This window comes from Cavia porcellus, unplaced genomic scaffold (assembly GCF_034190915.1).
Source record: "Cavia porcellus strain 051 isolate PalLab524CR breed Dunkin Hartley unplaced genomic scaffold, mCavPor4.1 scaffold_23, whole genome shotgun sequence".
In the NCBI taxonomy this organism is placed as follows: domain Eukaryota; kingdom Metazoa; phylum Chordata; class Mammalia; order Rodentia; family Caviidae; genus Cavia; species Cavia porcellus.
In genome coordinates, this window is record NW_026947506.1 from 11,490,277 (window position 1) to 11,511,072 (window position 20,796).

The window sequence follows — 20,796 nt, forward strand, 5'->3', positions numbered from 1 at the left end:
ATTCTTTCCCAACCTGTGGGTTTTCTTTTCACTCTGTTGGTGATTTCTTTTGAAGTATAAGAACTTTTTAATAAGATGAGTTCTAGTTGTTGATTCTTTGAAGTACCTCCCATGCAGTTTACATTTTGTTCATGAACTCTTTGCCTACCTTTATGTCTTCCAAGATTTTTACTACTTTGTCATCCACTAGAGTTAGTGTTTCTGTTTTAATATTTAGATCTTTAAGCAATTTTAACTTTAGTACATGGTGATAGACATGGGTCTAGTTTTTAGTCTTCAGCATATGGAAAGCTGATTTTTCCAGCACCAAGAAAGAGGCTTTCTTCCAATGAACATGTTTGGTCACTTTGTCAAAGGTGGTTGAATGTCTTTGTAGTTGAGTCTGCATCTTCTGATCTGTTCTATTGATCCTTAGGTCTGTTTTTGTGCTAGTACCATGCTGATTTTATCACAATAGCTTTGTAGTATAATTTCAAGTCATAAATAGTGATGCCTCCTGCCTTGCCTTTGTTACCTAGGATTGTCTTTCTGAATCTAGGTCTCTTCTGTTTCCAAATAAATGTTAGGAATATTTCCTCTAGATCTATGAGGGATGTTAATGGTATTTTGATCAAGATTGCATTAAATTTGTGTACCAGTTTTGGGAGTATGGCCATATTCAGTATGTTTGTTCTTCCTTGATGGATGATCTGTTTCTTTTCTCTAACAGCTTTGGGTATTCTGTTTTTATGCTGAATTTCTGGGATCTTGATTCTTCTATGTCTGGATATAGATTTATTTTGGTTATTGCTGTTTGGAGCCCTATATGCCTCACTTATCTATGTATCAGATTTTTTTCCCATGCTTGGGAAATGTTCTGGTATTACTTCTGTAAATAGTTTTTTAATGTCATTTGCATTGACTCCTGCATTCTCATTGACACCTTTGAGTCTTATATTGGTTTTCTTTGCATTATCTTGGAATTGCTGAATTTTTATTTCATAGTCCCTTGTTATTTTTAATAGTGCTTTCCTTTCATGACCACTTACTGCAATTCTGTCATCAAGGTCTGAAAGTCCGTTTTCAGTTTCATTCAAGCAGTTTTGTCAGCTTTCAGTGGAATTTTAATTTCCTGAATATCTCTTTGAATGTGTCTCATGCATTCTGTTTCTCTCCTATATTGTTCATTCAAGGTTTCCTTCATTTTCCCATGTTCCTGTAATTTTTATCTGTGCCTTCTGTGGCTATTTTGAGCAAATCCTTTATCAAGGTTGTTATTTCTTTATTTACCTGCGAGATTATTTGTAATCTGATTTCTTCCATAGCCTCATAGATTTGTTTCTTTTTTTCACTTGCTAGCTTTTCAGCAATTTCAGGCCTGTGACTTCCAATGTGCCCTATTTCAGTGTCTTCTGTACTTGTTCCTGTTGTGCTAGGCACTTGAGATTGCATTTTGCTATTTTGTTTTGTCATTTTCATCTCTTGGGTTAATATATTGGTCCTTTCAATCCTGCAAGTCTAGACTATACTGTAAGTCTTAGGGTCCTACTGTGTGGCTGATGTTCACTCAGTCACTTGGTCCTACAATGCAGGGGAGGGGCCAGTCACCTGAATTCCTCCTGCAGGGCCAGTTGAGTAAGTCCTATATTCTTCCTGGGTGACTAGCGTAGGATCATTGATGTGAACCAACCCTTAGTTCATGTTGTTACTGTGGCTTTAGGCCAGACCCACCTGTCCATAGTGTGTACCCCAGCCAGGACTGTGGGGTTCTTGCAAGCCCAGTTGGGTTCCTTCGGGGCGGGGGAGCCTTGCCAGCACTCTTGCCAACCCACCTGGAGTTTTCTGTGTGGAAAGATCACCTTCACTGGCGCAGGTACACTAAGGTCCTCTGGGTGGGTGGAGGGTTCATTGAGATTCCTGCTGACCCAGTGAGGACCTCTGCTTTGGGGGAACTCGCTGTATTCTTGTCAGCCCACCAAGATCCTCAGGGTGTGGGGAGAGGTTGCTGAGGCTCCCACTTGTCCACTGAGGTGGTGCAAGTGTTGATAGGTGTTGCTGCTGAGGGCTCCTGGGTGCCGATGATCCTGTGGGCTGCTGAAGTCTTTCAGGTGTCAGTTAGGGGAAGCTGAGGCTCCCTTGGGTGCTGAGGATGTCCAGGTGTTGGGGGGGGGGGGTGGCCAACAATCCCATTGACTGCTGAGATTGTCAGGATGTGGAGTAAACTTTTGTGTTTTGACAGGAACTCATCTGCAGGATGTCTATGGATACCTGCGAATATAACACATGTAGTATTTAAAAATTGCTAACCTACTGGCAATATTCAAACTAAAAGTTAATACAGTGTTTCCTTATGTTTTCCAAGCCATTCTATAGAAAATTGAGCCCATTATGATTTAATATTCTTAGAGGGCACCCTACACATTGTTAGTGGAATGCTAAATACAGTCACTATGATGATCAGTACACGGATGTCTCTAAAAGTTGATCAAGACATGCTTCTCCTGGGTATATTGTCAAAAGACTCAAAATCCTTACTTTGGAATCTAAAAAAAGAAAAAAAAAGACTCAAAATCCTCATTTTATATACATGGAAGCATACCATAGTCAATGCAGGTCAATTTATAACTGGTAAGCCCTTGGATCAGCTTAAATATCTTATCACTGGATGCCTGGATAAGGAATGTTGCTTATGGACTCCATGTGATTGTACATTCTTGTCAACCCAGAATCTTCAGAATGGCAAGTTGAAGCTTTACCTGAATAGCTTTATCACCAATGACAATCTATCCAGATAATAAACAAAAACCTGGAGATTTTGTGCAAGACTTGTGTTTTATTTCCAACACTAAAAAGGGAAAGGAAATGTGCTTTATAATCAGCCAAAAAGATAAATAATATAATGTCCTTTGGCAAAAGAAATAGTTGAATCTTCCTCTCATAATGTTAAATAAGATAACTCACACACAAAATGAGAAATATCACATAGTTCCTCTTATGTGAGAAACCAGAAATTAGAAAATAAAATAAAGGAAGTGTACAGACAAAGGAAAGAATAATGTGTTGCAGATGGACTAGACAAACAGGGTAAGGAGACAAGGGAGAGGATATATATATATATATATACCCATTACCCAGAATGAAGATAAGCATTCTGTGTTTCAAAAATATACCAACTTTAAAATTGCCAAATGAATGTCACTCTTTTGGAAATGACTTTTTTGAATATATCCTGCAAGGCACTCAATTCATTGTCAAAATTTCTTAGCAGGCACCAAAACAGAATTGGCTCTGGTAAAACATTAATATGAAGACCCATTTTATTGTGACATTTTTCTTTGCAGAAATGAAGAGATAGAAAAATACTATCGAGATAAATCTTGGAATCAGTGTAAAGAAGTATTCCATTATACTCCAGATGCTAATGTGGATGTGAAAGAGACAGACACACACAGTGATGTTCAGATCAATGAAAGCAATCACACTGGAGGGGAACCCTATGTATGTAAGCAATGTGGAAAAGCTTTCAAGTGGCATAGCGATTGTGAAAGACATGAAAGAACTCACCCTGGGGAAAAATCTTTTGTGTGTAAGCACTGTGGGAAGGCTTTTTCTAGGTGCCATGATTGTAAAACACATGAAAGCACGCACACAGGGGAGAAATCGTATAAATGTAAACAATGTGGAAAAGCTTTCAGTACACACAGATACTGTCAAAGACATGAAAAAATTCACACTGGCGAGAAACCCTATGTATGTAAGCAATGTGGGAAAGCCTTCTCCACACAAGGATCTTGTCAAATACATGAAAGAATTCACACTGGGCAGAAACCCTATGCATGTAAACAATGTGGGAAAGCATTCTCCTCACGGAGATCTTGTCGAAATCATGAAAGATGTCACACAGGGGAAAAACCCTATGTGTGCAGACAATGTGGGAAGTCTTTCAGCACAGATGGATATTGTCAAATACATATGCGAATTCACACTGGAGAGAAACCGTATGTATGCAAGCAGTGTGGCAAAGCCTTCATCAGAAACACTCATCGTCGAATTCATGAAAGAACTCACAGTGGAGAGAAACCCTATGTATGTAAGCAGTGTGGGAAAGCTTTTATGAGTTACAGTGTGTGTAAAACACATGAAAGAACACACACAGGGGAGAAACCGTATGTATGTAATCAATGTGGGAAAGCTTTCAGCACAAAATACCATTGTCAGATACATGAAAGAGTTCACACTGGGCTGAAACCCTATATGTGTAAGCAATGTGGGAAATCTTTCAGCACACATGGATATTGTCAAATACATGTAAGACTTCACACTGGGGAAAAACCTTATATATGTAAGCAGTGTGGGAAAGGTTTCACCACACGTGGAGACTGTCAAAAACATGAAAGAGTTCACACTGGAGAGAAACCCTATGTATGTAAGCAGTGTGGGAAAGCGTTCAGCACCCAAGGATCTTGTCAAAGACATGAAAGAATTCACACTGGGGAGAAGCCTTATGTATGTAAGGAATGTGGGGATGCTTTCAAGAGCTACAGCGAATGTAAAACTCATGAAAGAACGCACACAGGGGAAAAACCCTATGTATGTAAGCAATGTGGGAAAGCTTTCATCACAAAATACCATTGTCGAACACATGAAAGAATTCACACTGGGGAGAAACCCTATGTATGTAAGCAGTGCGGGAAAGCTTTCAGCTCAAAACGTCATTGTCAAACACATGAAAGTGTTCATTCTGCAGAGAAACCCTATGTATGTAAGCAATGTGGGAAAGCTTTCAATACAAAACGTCATTGTCAGATACATGAAAGACTTCACACTGGGGAGAAACCCTATGTATGTAAGCAGTGTGGGAAAGCTTTTGCTACAAAGGGGTCTTGTCAAATACATGAAAGAATTCACACTGGGGAGAAACCCTATGTATGTAAACAATGTGGGAAAGCTTTTACCACACATGCATATTGTCAAATACATGAAAGACTTCACACTGGGGAGAAACCCTATGTATGTAAACAATGTGGGAAAGCTTTCTCCACACAGGGATATTGTCATATTCATGAAAGACTTCACACTGGAGAGAAACCTTATATATGTAAGCAGTGTGGGAAAGCTTTCACCAGGCACAGTCAATGTAAAGCACATGAAAGAACTCACACTGGATATTAATTCTATGTATGTAAACTGTGGGAAAGCCTTCACCAGACATATTGAATGTAACATACATGAATGAACTTAGCTGGTTAGAAAATCTGTGTATTTAATCAATTTGGAAAAAATATTCACCAACTGCAAATCTTGGCAAATAAATGAAAGCTCTCACACTGGAGAAAAACCCCAAGTATGTAAGCTGTGTTGTAAAAATTTCAGCAGACACAGTGAATGTGAAATACATTAAAGTACTCACACTAAGAATTCATCCTATGTATGTAAACAATTGTGAATAATTTCAGCACACATAGTGATTGTCACATATGTGAAAGAGCTTTCTGGGCAGAAATCCTATGTGGAGTAGCAGTGTAGGAAAGATGCCATCCACAGACAGTCTTAAATACATGAAAGAACCCTTCCTGGGGAGCAAGTTTATATATGTAAGCCTATTGAAAATCCTGTGGCACTTTTTCTCTTAGTGGAGACCTGAGGAAATAATTAATCCAAAAATTTGGTATCAATTGTTCTTCATGACATTTCCAATACACACAAATCCCAGGTGGAACTATCCTAAAGTACACACATTGTGTGATTTTCAGTAAATAAATTATACATATGTAGATTATATATATGTATAGTTTAATATAGACATATAGAGTTGACATAGTTTTGTATTTTTGAGTGTCTGCCTAATCCAAAGTGTGTTTTAAGTAAATGGTGAACTGAAATGTGCTTTTTATTTTGTGGTAGTTAGTATCTATGTAGTTAATGTTTTATCATTAAAATGGAATGATATAGCTCATTTTAAAAAAGCTTAATTTTTATATCATTTTCTGTTAATTGTTGGCTTATGGCCATATGTTTCTTCTAAATTTTTAGTACATATGCTCCATATTTGGTGTAACAAATTATGTTTCTGAATTCCATGCTACCCTTTATATTAAGATTTATATTTTCAGAAGCTTTTGAACATGTATTTTTGACAACGTTTCAGGTGTTTTCCACACTATAGACTAGAAAATGTTGTATTTTTCATGTTGTGACAAGATACCTGCTTATATTATGACATTGTTGTACCTTATGTCATGTATATAATGTTGCAAGATTTTCTTTTCTACTGGAGACAATGTTCTCCTTTACACAAATTTTTATGTCTTCTTACAGTGAAAATTTTACTTGTTACGTTTATATTACATTGACTTTTAATTTGGTGTTAATTTGTCCACCAAATGTACCAAAAAAAAAAAAAAAGATAAACCATTCTGCTGTAAATTTTTAATATTCTTATACCAGGAGAACCACAACATGGCTCCAAAAGCATATCGTGAATTACAGTAATATCTCTAGAAAGTGTTAATTATGGTGTGTTTTATGATTAATGTACAAAGGTCTAAGCCAAATGTGATTCCTTTAGTCCCAGCAGCAGGAGATGCTTAGATGGGATGATTATGGCATAGAAGGTAATTTTGGGGGCAATTTACCTAGAGGCTACAGGAAACTGAAACAGTTTTCTCTATACCTGAATTTGAAATTTAAAGAATGAAACCAGTTGTGGTCAATAATATAAACATAGCATAGTATTGAAAGCAAAGTATTGCAAATCACTGTGGTTTTGTTCAGGAAATATTTTTTATGGTGGTATGTGTGCAGCAGCCACATATCTGCCTGAATCAGAGTGAAACATAAACAGTGAAACATGAATGAGCCCAGCATCTCATGTTCTGAATGCAGAGATATAAAAATAATTTGTTTTCTCAATACTGTTAACTGGTGTTTTGGACAGAAAATAGAATGACATAACAAAAAGGACTATATAGCATTTAAAAATTCCTACACAAACGTGCTTGCAATTCAACCACAAAGAAGAATGAAGAAATAACCTACAGAATGGGAAAAATTTGCCTCACAGTCCTTGAGATCTAACATCTAAAACAAAAACAAAAATATAGGACAGTGAAATGAATGCACACTTGTCAGAATAAATACAAATTGCCAGTAAGTACCTGAAAAACTGTTGAGCATTTTTGCCCAATATAGAAATGCAAATTGGAACATTATCTCATTCCAGACAAAATACATCACCACAAACTCAAAAGAAAGTTCATGAGGCTGTAGGGGTCTTAAGAGGAACCATTCAGCATCATTGGTGGGAATGTAAGTAGTTCAACTAGTACCAAAGTCTGTGTACAAAATATTAAAAAAATCTGCTGGGCGTGGTGGAGCATACCCGTAGTCCCAGAACTCAGGAGTGAGGCAGGTGGATCATTATTATTTTGAGACGAGTCTGGGCTACAAAGTGAGCTCAAGGCCAGTCTGAACTGCACAGCAAAACCCTATCAAAAAGAAAAAAATATTAAAAGACTATAAGTACTAATTCTGTTTGGTGTAGTGTTTCCTTCTGTGGCTATCTTCCCCGAAGAATTAAAGACATGAGATCTCAGTGACCCGTGTATATCCCTGTTTACTGCATCAGTATTCACTTTTTCTGTGAGGCAGCAGCAGTAAGCACTGCCCTGTCAGCCACCAGATACAAACAATAATAAATGCTCTTCTTTGTACTCCATTAGTAAATTATATGTGATGTCTTCTTGTAAAATGGGCTCAATGTTATATATTTGTACTATACTATGAGTTAATATAAGCATTATATGCATGTGAAGGTAGCAAGGGCATCAGTGTTATGTTCATTATTTTTTGGATATTGAGTGCATTTCAGCTATTTCAGTTGCTGATACATTGCCACTTTAAACCTCAAGGAACAGCTGTAACCACCTCATCTTTATTGAGGTAATGATGCACATAACACCAACCTCATTATATTCTCTCCTGGGTTCAGTGCTGTTACTGCACTGCAGTGAAACATACATATACATGTGTATATAAAAGTTTCTTTTGCTACTTTTCTTAGAAAAGATTTTGAAAATATTCCTTTAGTGAATGGCTACTGAATATTCAAATCAAGATAGAAGGTTAAGAACAAGAAGAATCAATGAAACATACAACCCTGAGGGAAGACATAGAAGAAGCCTAATAAAGATTTGTGTTCAAGACTGAACACGAGTCTGATGTTGAATGATGACCCCACTAAACGTCAAACCTATTTAAGACAATTCAAGTATGCAGAAGTTTCTCTTCCACTTTTTTTTGGTTCACCAATGCCAAATCCTTTTGCATATTAACACTTTTTCCTCATGACAGTTTTTTTTCCCACTCAGATCAGTGGCCCACATATCAATTATTTTCTCTAGAAGGACACACAACCATGCAGGTTTTATGAAATATCTTCATCAAGTCATGCTGATGACAAGATTAATAATCCAAGATCTAGAAAAATCTTAAAATTTTTATTACTACATGTAATGTAATTAAATAAAATTTATATTACTACATGTAATGTATATTTACTTGGTTATCAGAATGTTGTACATGTAAGCAGTGCATCTGAACTTAAGAGAATAAAATAAGACAGAATAAAGCTAATCAGAAGAGCAGTGTAAGTTATACAGAAATTCAAAACAATGATAGGAAATCAACAATGGTTACATAATGTCTCATCTTCAAAATTACTGCTCATACCATTAGAATCAGCCAGTTGCTTATGGGGTTTGGGTGTCTTGTCTCCCAGCCCATGTGCTAGTTGACTCACGAGAAGGGTTCTTGTCCTTGTTAGTCCTCCTAGCATGGCTTCTGCTAACTCACAGGATGGGCACATTGGGCTTGTTCTCCTGGGATCCGCATAGCTTATGCCAGGTCACAGGAAGGGCATGAACTCTATTTCACCTTCAGTCTCCTTTCTCACCCTTTCATCATTTCTTCATCCTATTTCCATTTGTATACTATCTTTGATGTTCCAGATACTTGTCTTTTGTTTTTTCTTATAAAAGTAAAATTAAACAGTATCCTTGAAAGCAAATTTGTTCATCTCTACATAGCAGCTTCCTAAATATATACAAGTGTATAAGAATATCAGTGTCCTTTATATATTTCTAGAGAAAATCCGCAGAATGATTCCAGTGAAGAGAATCCTGCATGATGGGTAAGAGGCCACATTGTGACCTTAGAAATGGAAACCCACAAATGTGAAGCATGAGCACATCTTGATCACAAGCATTTAAGTTCAGTGCACAAAAACAAGCATCAGATTCACGTACCAAAATTTTTCATGAAGGGATGCTGGGTTTTGAGCTACAAGCTTTGCTCTGAAAAATCCAGTACATGTGTTAAGGGATGTGACAGCAGGTATGGTAATCGTGTCCCTCTTTATCCACATGTTAATTCTGCCAGATTAGTAGGGTCTAATATTAACAATTCCAATACTTAAAATGACAAGGTTCAAATCAAGTGCTATTCTTAGTAACATGATTAAATCTCATGCCACTTTGATCCATCGTTTATCTTAATGGATCTCATCATAACAGTTGTGTGATGTCACACTGTTAAAAGAAGGGTGAGTACAATAACGAGAGCAACATTTAGAGAAAAACAGCACATTCACATGGCACCATTTGCACTGATTTTAATAACCATTTCGGTATCCATTAATGTAAATATTTGCATAATTAATAAATTTTTATAGATGTATATGCAAAGCTATGTGTGTATTTTATTTCTGTCTTCTGTTGGAAGCATAGATTTGGCACATGGATTCATATGCCAAGCAGATAAGGGGGCAGTATGTTTTTATTTTAATAGTTTCCTGATCCTGTATGTGTGGCTTGTCACAGCAGAAGAAAGGACAGAAGTGGTCTGAGGTCACATGACTGACTAGCTTGCCAAATGATAAAAAGTGTGTACAGTGCCAAGAACAGCCACTCTTCCACTCCCATGTCTAAATCACACCAGTTCTTGAAAACTTTCTATCTTGGTGCCAGGGCATTTCTGTAGTTTCACATAGGGTGTGATCGATGCTGAGAAGGAATAAGCCTGGATCAAGTATAAATTTATGAAAGGAAAATACATCTTTAGGACATTCAACATGTACTCTAGAAAATACTTTGTGGGTTTATGGTAATGGAGGTGAAGGAGAGAAATATTTTTCAATGGCAGAGTGAATAGAAACATCAGAGAGACAGTACCAGGAAACAAGCATCACCTTCCTGTGAAGTTCCCCAACCCTATTAGATTATGTATAAGTATTTATAGAACTTTTTTTTTTTTTTTTTTTTTTGTCTTTTTCATTTTTATCGGTACCGGGGATGGAACTCACGACCGCCTGCTTGCAAGGCAGGTGCTTATGCCGCTGAGCTAAACCTCCAGCCCCAGAACTTTTATTCTCAAAGGCATCTTATTTTTTCATTTTTAAATAAACAGAATGTGTCTCAGCATTTCCCTTTGCTTCATCAGATAAGATAAAAGGAATCATGCATTGCCACAATGTCATGTTTAAAGATTCAGATTCATCATTCTTGTCTTACGTAATTTACAAATGTTATTGAGATGCATGTGAATCACGTCTTCAAAATGAGACCAAACTGGAGCCCACAGAGAAAGAGCAATGAATTTCCCTTGATGCGTTCTGGACAGCAGCTTCCCTGTAGGTGGCCTCTGGCTGGAGAGAACACAACAGTGAAAAGCTGCACAGCAGTGGAGAGAGATGCATGCAGAGGCTAGAAGTGACAGCCGTTAATGCATATTTTCTTTCTGAGGTTGTGATCTATTTTCCTTGTAAGTTTCTACAGATGATTTTGATTTTGGCATGCAAAAATTTCGTCAATCTCTAATTTATATATATATTAAATATTGTATATATTATATATATTAAATATTTGTTATCAGCCTCAAAGATTGATTCTTTTATACAGTTTCTGTATAAAAGACTAAGGGACTAAGAATGATGAATCTGACACATTAGTGAGAAGCTTTAAGTGACTCCAGCTAAGGGTCTTCCTTTAGTAAATATTAGGGCATAAGAAGTTTCATTTTCCCACTGGGAAAAGGGAGTCAGCTCCCAGACTTAATATTTTTACTTTTTGTTGCCTCATCACCAGGATTTTCTGTGGCACACTTCCAGTAGTAAATCTCTCCCTCTACACATGAGGAGCAGCTGAAGCTGAATCACACATGTGAAGCTAAAAATGGCCAACCCTAAGAACATGTAGTCAGAGTTGAGCCCAGTAAGCAAGCTGTTCCAGTTCCAAGAGAATGAGGTGCTCAGGTGAGCCATACAAAATTGCCTAACAGAGGGATTGAAATTCAGTGTATAAACAAACGTGCTGCAGCGGCTGAGCAGGAGTGGAGGAGAAGAAGTGACTTCATCTTCAGTTCAAGGAGCCAGAGAGCAGAAAAGGAGCCTAAGATAAAGGATCCAGGGACCACAGTTGGTCCATCAGGTCGAACTCACATGACTCCACCAGATAGACTCAAAGATATACGTTACTAAAGTCCTACACATCCCTGAAGCCAACAATTTGTTAACAAGTGTATCACATGGCTTCAGGTAATCTATTCTTTTGAGAAATCGTAAAGTCTTAGGCAAAGCTTCATTCTGTGAAGAGGGAATTATAGAGCATGAGGAATTTAGAGTTGGAAATCCATAGGTGTCTCTGCCTCATCACAAGGAAATGGTAAAGTGGATGAGGAATGCCGTTCCATTTCAGCAAGCTTTGTGACCGTTATGCTTGGCAATGTGCTTACTCTCAGAAATCAGATTTTTTTTTTTTATGACCACGGTGAGTATCAAGGTTGTCTGGGAGAGTTGAAGTGTTTGCTTTTGTTTCAGTTTTTTTCTCTTGCAGAATATTGCTACTATTAGCTAGGGGTGTTACCTCTGAATTAGTGGCTTATAGAGCTAGGCCTGATCATAGACATTGTTTCAGTAGTGAAACAGAGAATTCTAAAGAAGGAGCACTAACATAAAGGAGAAGACACAAATACAAGTTGTGCAGGGAGATCAAAGGTTAGGCATGAAAAGTTTTCTGTTTAGCGTGAATGAAATGAGAGTGGAAAGGATGTGAAAGCGAATGGCACCGGGTATGTAGCTCAGCAACACAAATGCCTGCCTGGCAATCACAAGGTCCTAAGTTTTCTTTCCAGTATTATTGCCCAAAATGGAAAGAGGGAGAGAGAGAGAGAGAGAGAGAGAGAGAGAGAGAGAGAGAGAGAGAGAGAGAGAGAGAGAGAGAATGGCATGATAGAGTGTCAGTAGTAGGACTCACAGTGTGGAAGATCGTCTCTGAAAATGATTGTTCTTAGGGTGAGCATGAAGGAAGAATTGTGTTTTTGCTTCATTTTTGAGTTAGCCAAAACTAGTCATAGGCTTGAAGAACAGAAGAGAACTTAATAGATAAATGTGTTCTGACATCACTGATCAGTTTATGTTATCATTATTCTTGAGACGATGTCTGACTCTGGAGCTCACACTGACCTCACAATCACAGCAATCCCCCTTCCTGACGCTTTTGAGTGCAGGTATTTCAAGTGTGTGCCACCACATCCAGCCATGTAATCATTATTGAGGCAAAATCGGAAACTAGGAAACTGTCTGGCCTTGGTGTAGGTTAAAAAAATTTGTGGTACAATCATTGAAGTAAAATGAAAGGGGTTCCTCTAGGAGATGGAAGATTTCAAGGTGTTGTTGTTTTTATTGTAGAGAAACAGTTCTGGAAATTTGCTCAGAGCTATGTACCCCAAAACTTTCAATGTTTAATTTTGTTTTTAAATTTGAAGGTCATGTCTTGCTATGTTGTACTGTGTCTTGTTCTTTTGATAGTTTTTGAACCTCATTGACTTGGTTTGACATGTTTGTGCCATTATCCAAGTTTAAGATTGGGGTTCATTATTGCTCATGATTTACCAAGATTTCAGTGCTTGGGTAATCTTTTTTTTTGAGACAGTTTTCTGCTGTGTAATTCAGGCTGGCCTTAAACTCATTGTGTAGTGCAGGTTGGCCCTGAACTAATGGCATTACACTTGCCTCAGTGTCCCCACAAGTGCTGGGATTACAGTAGTGCACTACCACACCTGGCTAGTGCTTGGGTAAAGTAAAAATTAGTGAGGCATTGTGGTTCACCCCTTTAGTGTCCAACACATAGGAGACTATCAGAAGTATTACAGAACCGAGTCTGGATAATTGAGTAAGATCCTGTTTCAATATGTAGTATTAATTCTGTAATTTACCTCCACTGAACAGTAAGTCATTTAACGTACATTGATCCTGTGATAAATGTTCAGTACTGTACAATGAAAGAAAAACAATTCAGGGGAAATCTTACCCTGCATTTTGTATTTTTTTCCTTTTTTGTACACAAGTGATACATAGTAAATATGTGCCCATAACAGTGGAGAGCAGCGAAGAATCACTCTTTTGTCAGCAACAGCACAGCAGGGGTGAACAAGTAGTGATTTGAAGTGCATCATATTAAAAGAAGTGCATGAGATATATTGTATTTTCTTAATGATTTTGTCTTGTGTTACATATATGTCTCCAGGCATCAAGTAAGTGAGTTGAGCAGGCTAAAGGATCCAAAGCTTAGCAGTAATGTTTTCTTGACCGTGAATATTCTGTAAATTTTCAACACATTTTCTTTTGAACTTCCCTTGGATTGATTGTGTTATTATTTTGTCTTTCTCGGTCATGCAGTATAATATCCACTGTAACTCTATAAAAAGTCCACTATAAAACATAACCATCAGATTGTTTCCTTTTTTGAGAGCTCTATTAATCAGGTTCCCCAGAGCAGCTGACTCAAAAGAACACTATGAGTGGTGCTTGGAAAAGGGAACACTATTCTGGATTTAAATTTTTGTTTCTTTGTTCGCTTCAATTTGGTTTGGTTGTTTTTATCATTATTAACATTATAAAGAGGTGCCCCAGTATGATCATGCTGATTGCATGATTGCATCAGCATAAAGGAATTGGAGAGTGATTTTCACTGATCAGACACAAGCCTGAGCAGTTGGAAACAAGTTGTCAAGCATGTGCATGGCTGAAGAGAAAACACTTCCATTCCTAGTTCTAATTATGCTGATTTTGGATATCCTTCTGTTTGAACGTTAGGTAAACATGTGTCTTTCTACTCTAGATGGTCCACTCATGTAATCCCACTTGTATTTTCATGACATTAAAGGGCTGAAGGCATATCTGTCCGATAATGTTACTTGCACTGATTTGTATCTCCATGGAAAAAGAGATTACAAGGGCTTCAGTCATATATTCTGTGAATTCCAATTGACTATGAATTCCAATCCCCCTAAGTTCTCTTGGTTGCCCACACACTGAGGACAGACCTTCCATGTTGGTATCCTGGAGATGCCCGTGGGAATGGCCTGTGATACAGCTGAGATAGAGCACAGGGCTGAAGCACCTTTCAGTCTGTATCTCCCTGTGGGTATTATCATGCAGTATGAAGCAGTGGAGCCTGTTCTGCTTTTTCACACTCGTGACATCTGAAATGTAGTACAGGTCATGAGGACAAGGAGAGTGTGCAAGTACAGACACAGTACTTTGTGTAGTCACTGAGATTGAGTTTGGGGGTGCTGAGCTAGAGATTCGGCAGGTCTTGGGATCTGTGCCCATTCCCGTACCTTGTCATTCAAGAGCTTGTGTGTCAGCTCCAGCTGCTAAGTGAGTGATTTTCCAGCAGTGGTGATTGTGAACCTGAGGAAATGTGAATATGTCTCAGCTTTTTTCTTGTGATTATGATATAGAGCGTAAGAAAGATTTAGTGCCATCTTGGGGATGGAGGTCAGTGATGTTAACAGTGTCACATAACAAACTGAATGGCCCTAACTAGAAAGAAAACCTGGCCCTAAATGTCACTAGTGATGTGCTTCACAGACCTATTGTATGTGTGTTTTCATTCCATATTGAGCCCCTGCTTGTCATTACTACATTATGCTCCTTGGCTTCAGTTACATTTTTATTGTTGTGGAAGACTATAGATATCGATGAACTCTGTAATGTGCTCTAATACTGAGGTACACTGCAACCTCAGGTAGATGTAGGTTTTACTGCCCAAATTGTATGTTCAAGAATTCACTCAGTATTTCAATTAATTCAGACAGTAATATTTTCCAGATTTATTTGCACTCTAAGATACCCAAGTATTTCATTTTTTTAAAATACTAGCATGAAGAACATATTTTCACTAATTTCCCTCTCAGTGAGCTTCTGTTTGTGTATAAGAATGGTATTGATAGGGCTGAGGATTTAGCTCAGTGGCATAAACGCCTGCCTGGCAAGCATGTGGTCCTGAGTTCGATCCCTGTGCTACTAAATTTGGTTATTAACTCTAGGGGGTCTTTTGGTGGAGTTTTTGTGGTCCTCTAGTTAGAATATCATGTCATCTGCAAATAATGATAGTTCAACCTCTTCCTTTCCTATCCTTACTCCTTTTATTGCTCTCTCTTGTCTTATTCTTTTGGTTAATGTTTCTGAACTATAGTGATAATTAGTTAAAAATTTAGGGTTTTGGTTAGGGTTAGGCATGGTGACTCAGGCCTGAAATCACAGTAGCTGGAACTCGGAAGCAGGAGGATAAGTAGGAGTTTAAGGCCAGTCTGGGTTACCTGTTAAGTTCAAGGCTAGCCTGAACTGCATGAAAGAAGAAAAACATGTATTTCACATCAAAACCATATGAGTAAATACATACAGTTTCATTATGAAACTGTATGTTCAGTGTGACTGAGGTCCAGTATTCCATCCCTCCAGTGAGAAAAAACAAATTGGAATTGTAAAGCTAACTCTTCCTTCCCTACCATTTGTAGCACTTTTGTGTTAGAATCTACATCAAATTTATACTTCGTAATTGAAGGAAAATTTCTTATGTCTTAATAGAATTTTTTAAAAGTTCCTACTTTTGGAGAACAGATTTCTTGGTTTATACACAATGAAAGTATATCTAATAAATACTGTCTGAATATTTTTAAGTGCATTAGAATTAACGGTTTCTAATTGTATTTCTGATGGATGGTAAATTTGCCAATAAAATTATTTACGTATGTATATTGATTGAGGTAGGTCCAGTGTCTCTGAATGAAAACATGCTGTTTACTGATTCAATTTCAGGGAAATTTTATAAGATACTTGCAATTCACTGCTAGTTTCATAGCATTAAAATCTCTTGCGAAATTGCCATTTTGACCTTTAAATTGTGATCTCCTTTCTTTATTCACCAAGAAACTTGGTTTGCAAGTGTGTAGCACAGGGTCTATTTTCTTTCATTTTTATTTGTTCAATACAAAATAGAATTTCTGAATTGAACCCTGACATGCAGATTCAAAGGAATTCAAATCATTGAAGTAATCAATGAAAAGATGAGTACTGTTAGAGAGTACCTTTTATTTAATACCAAAATCACATATGCTTTCCCTAGAATGTGGTCACTATGAAAAGTCTTTTACCCTTGTCACTTTGTTCCTCTTTGCAGTGTTCCAAATGCATGCCTTTTCCTGCAGTAAGTGTTAACAAAATTGAACTAGTTGTCCAACTGTGACTTAAGAACTTATTAGTCTCATTTTTGCTTTCACTACAGTAAATTTCAAGTCTATCATCATTCAAAAGCTAAGAAAAAACTGTAGTGCTTAGCAAGTTGTTCAATAGTATAATGTTATCAAGTTGCTTATTTGGTCTGTCCCACAATTTAAATTCCACCATTGTGTCTTCATTCTGGTTTGGATCTCAGCAGACACAGCTGCCATGCTTGTTGAGAAATATTGGACCTTGTCTCAGATTGTCCTTTTTCACTTTCTGGCTTTCCCATGGCTTCTCCAACCAGCTCCCTCTTTGCTCCACTTGCTGATGAACCTGTTCACAGTGCAGACGAATCTTCAGCCAGGGTACTGTTTGGAGTGTGTGAGCAAAGGCATTCTTGGAAGGAGCAGGAGTAAAGATCAAGGTGTTCTCATCGTCTGTCCACTTGTTTGTTCCATAATTTGGGCTTGCCTGAGCAGATGGTCCTATTTACAATGCACTTTGAACTGTTACTTCACTTCGGCCTTGGAATTTGCCTTTATGCATTTTTCTTTTTTTTTTAATTTTATTTAAGGAGAGAAAAGAAAAAAAAAAACCAGGAAAAGGGTACAAGTTATACGGAATTTCAGAAAAAGTAAACAGTAGGAAATCAGTAGCTAATTACATATTGTCATCTTAGAAATGGTTCTTCAAGTTACAAAATTAAAGCATATAGAGAGGACTTTCAAACAGTGAGACTACAAACAATTTTGTTCAATGATCCAACAAAACTCAGTAATATGGTTATCTATGTTATACAGTTAAATATATATGCAGTTATATCTTTTAGAGAACTCTCTTTTCCTTTCTTTTGTACAATGATAATTACACATTTTGGGTTTTATTACTCTCACAGTTCTTATTACTTTTTTTTTTCTGAAGAGAGCAAAACCAAATGTGACATACCAGGGCAGAGTCAGTCAAATCAAAAGGATGCACGTAATACATAATGTAAAAACAAAATACAAGGTGATCAACAATGGTTACCATAATGCCTCTTGTTATCTTAAAAAGAATTGCCTATATCATCAGTTATAATAAAATTGAACAAAACACTAAAGAATAAGACCAATAAAACCAAAACATTGGAGACATTAGAGGACTTCAAAAGAAGATAATAGTCAACAAGAATGGGCTTCACAATGAATCTTAATGTCTTCATAGTTGTTGCCTATACTTTCAAACTTGGTACTACCAAGCATAACAGAATAGAGGAAAATCAGTCACAACAAGATGGTGAGAGCAATACAGAGTTTCAAATCAAGTTAATAAGAAATCAAAGTGGGTTACTATAATGTATCTTGCTATTTTTTATTTATTTTTCCCTTAATTAAAAGAATAAACATGAAAAAGTAGATAATAAAAAGGAGACTGAGATAAAAAGAGGCATAACAACAAAACAGCACAGGTCAAAACATAGCCATTTAAGCAAAATAGTGTTTCACCACAAGATAATCTCGACATAATAGTAGTTACCATAGTGTCTCTTCCCTTAAAATCTTTGGGTATAACTTCGTATACTGTAGCATCAAACATCAAAACAATGTAAAACTGTTCAAGAGAATGACAGTATTACAGGGTATTTAGAATCAAATAACAAAATGAACAATAGTTTCTGTATAATCTTGTCTATAAAAGTTTTTGTTTACATTATCACATCTAATAAAATACAATAAGATACAACATGTTAAAACCGATGGAGACAGAAGAAGAAAAGCTTGATGGGACTTCAAAACAAGAGGATATTAAATCAGCACTACCGGGCTGGGGATTTAGCTCAGTGGCATAAGTGCCTGCTTTGCAAGCAGGCAGTCATGAGTTTGATCCCTGGTACCAATAAAAAAAAAACAAAACAAAACGAAAATGACAAAAAAAATCAGCACTATCGATTATGATGTCTTGTTTTCTCCAAAATGGCTGTTCATACCATCCAACCTTCTCTGCCTCATTTCTCTTGAGCTCTTTTTCTGTCATTAGTTGTCAGTTTGTCCTCTTCATTTCGCTTTCTGCTCCATTCATTGTGGCCGCTCTACCACTCTTTCTGGAATCTTGGTATTTTTCATTTTTGGAATATCCAGCAGTAATCTCTGTAGAGTTGAATTGGTGGTTGCAAATTCCCCTAGTTCCTCTTTATCCTGGAAGCACCTTGTCTTTCCATCAATTTCTAGAGAGAGTTGTGCAGGATATATCACTCTTGGCTGGAGGTTATTATTTTTTAAAGCTTGAATTATTTCCCTCCATGCTCTTAGTGATTTGATGGTTTGTGCCGAGAAGTCTGCTGTAATTCTGGTGGGTGTTCCCTTGTAAGTGATCTGTTTCTTGTCTCTAATGGCTTTTAATATTCTGTTCTTATATTGGATTTCTGGAATTTTGATTATTATATGCCTGGGTGTAGCTCTGTTTGGGTTGTAGGTGGCTGGGGTCCTGTATGCCTCATACATCTGAGTATCTTTACCTTTTGCTAAATTAGGGAAATTCTCCTGGATTATTTCTGTGAATAGCTTTTGTAGTTCATTTGTTTGAGTTCCTCCTTCTTCTTTTATGTTCTTATTTCTTAAGTTATAGATCCTCTTATCATCTTCTAGCCTTTGTATTATTGCTGTTTGTTTTCTTGTTATTTTTAAGAGGTTTTTCATTTCATGCTCCCACATTACAAATCTGTCCTCCAGTTCTGATAATCTATCCTTAGTTTCTTTCAAGCTGTTATGCCAGCTTTCAATAGAGTTTTTAGTTTCCTAGTAATCTCTGTGAACCTGCTTCATGTATTCTATGTTTTCTCTATGTTCTCCATCAAACAATTCTCCCCTTTTTTTCTGTTCTTGCATTCCATCATCTGTTTTTTCTTGGGCGGTGCTTAGCATTTCTCTAACTATTCTACTTATTTCTTGCTTTATTTCATTAAATACTTCATTTTTGAACTTGTCTATGAGGCTCCGGAGATACCACTTTATGTCTATTGCCATGTCTGATATTGCATGTTTTCTGTCTTCATTCTCTTTTGCATTTACCTTTCCTGGATCAGTGTTCTCAGGATTGGGGACTGAGGACCCTTTCTTGTTGCTCCCTTTTCCCATACTTTTTGTTCCTTCCATACAAGCGTATGTAGGAAGCCCAGTTTTTTTTTTTCTCTTTGTCTTTTAGAGTTTGTTTGAATCTGCCGGCTAGGTGTTCCTGCCCACTGCAGTGTACTAGGGAGACACAGACCTGGGCAGCCTCTGCTGGGCCTGCCCTTCCAGGTCAACCTACTGAATGCTTCACTGCTAGGGTGCACTGAGATTTTACCTGTTCCTGTTATAGCATCAGGATTGCATTTCCAGTTTGTTTCTCTCAGCTCAGTTCATTCCTGGGTCGGCCTGAGACAGGCTCTGAGTATGTAGTTTAGCTGACCTTGAATTCACTGTGAATTCACACTGCTTTTGAACTCATGTAAATCCTCTTGCCTCAGCCTTCTGAATACTGGGATTACAAATATGCACCATCACGCTTGGTTCTCAATTTAACTTTTTGCCAGGTGAGCTAATATATGCCAGGCTGTGATTCTCAACCTTCTTTTGAAAAATATATTGTCATTTAGGAGGCAGTGGCCTTTGAGGATGTGGCTGTGAACTTCACCAGTGAGGAGTGGGCTCTGCTGAATTCATCCCAAAAGGAGCTCTACCGAGATGTGATGTGGGAAACCTTTAGGAACATGGCTGCTGTAGGTAAGGATGACATCTCTTTCTTAGTTATACTCACAGAGAATATCCTTTGTTGCTTATTAGTGCTGCTTCATTAAAAAGAATGTGAAAACATTTTGAAGAATAGCTCAGGGTTGGTTCTATTATATCATGAATCTAATTGAAACATTAATTTTTATGTTATTATTATAATAGATTCTTAAATTTCTCTGTCTACAATTCAGGAAGAGCTGGGAACAACAAGGAAGTTGAAACAGAATACAAAAATTACTAGAGACATCTAAAGTAATTTGTACTCACAAGGGAAAAGAATGTGCTCCAGAGGCTGTGTATGAGCAGAAACATGACAGCCAGGAAATGATGGGAAGTTGAATTTAATGTCACATAATTCTTCCAAGATGTATACAGGTTGAGTATGTATAATCTGAGAATTCAATCAACAAAATGTATGAAATGGCATTTAGATATTGTATATAGATGTATATGAAAAAAATAAATTTTGAGTTTTGAAAGGAACCCATCTGGATTATATCTATT

The 20,796-nt window shown here is 37.2% G+C and overlaps 1 protein-coding gene across 2 annotated transcripts in view; it reads left to right on the plus strand.

The window, feature by feature from the left end:
* Nucleotides 1-9,714, plus strand: part of LOC100731719 (zinc finger protein 14-like) — a 45,780-nt gene extending 36,066 nt beyond the window's left edge. For both annotated transcript variants that reach the window (XM_063233570.1, XM_063233571.1), the window contains exon 4: nt 3,321-9,714. In XM_063233570.1, coding sequence (XP_063089640.1) covers nt 3,321-5,151 — 1,831 coding nt within the window. In that variant the 3' untranslated portion in view covers nt 5,152-9,714. The remainder of the gene's footprint in view (nt 1-3,320) is intronic.
* Nucleotides 9,715-20,796: the final 11,082 nt, after the last annotated feature.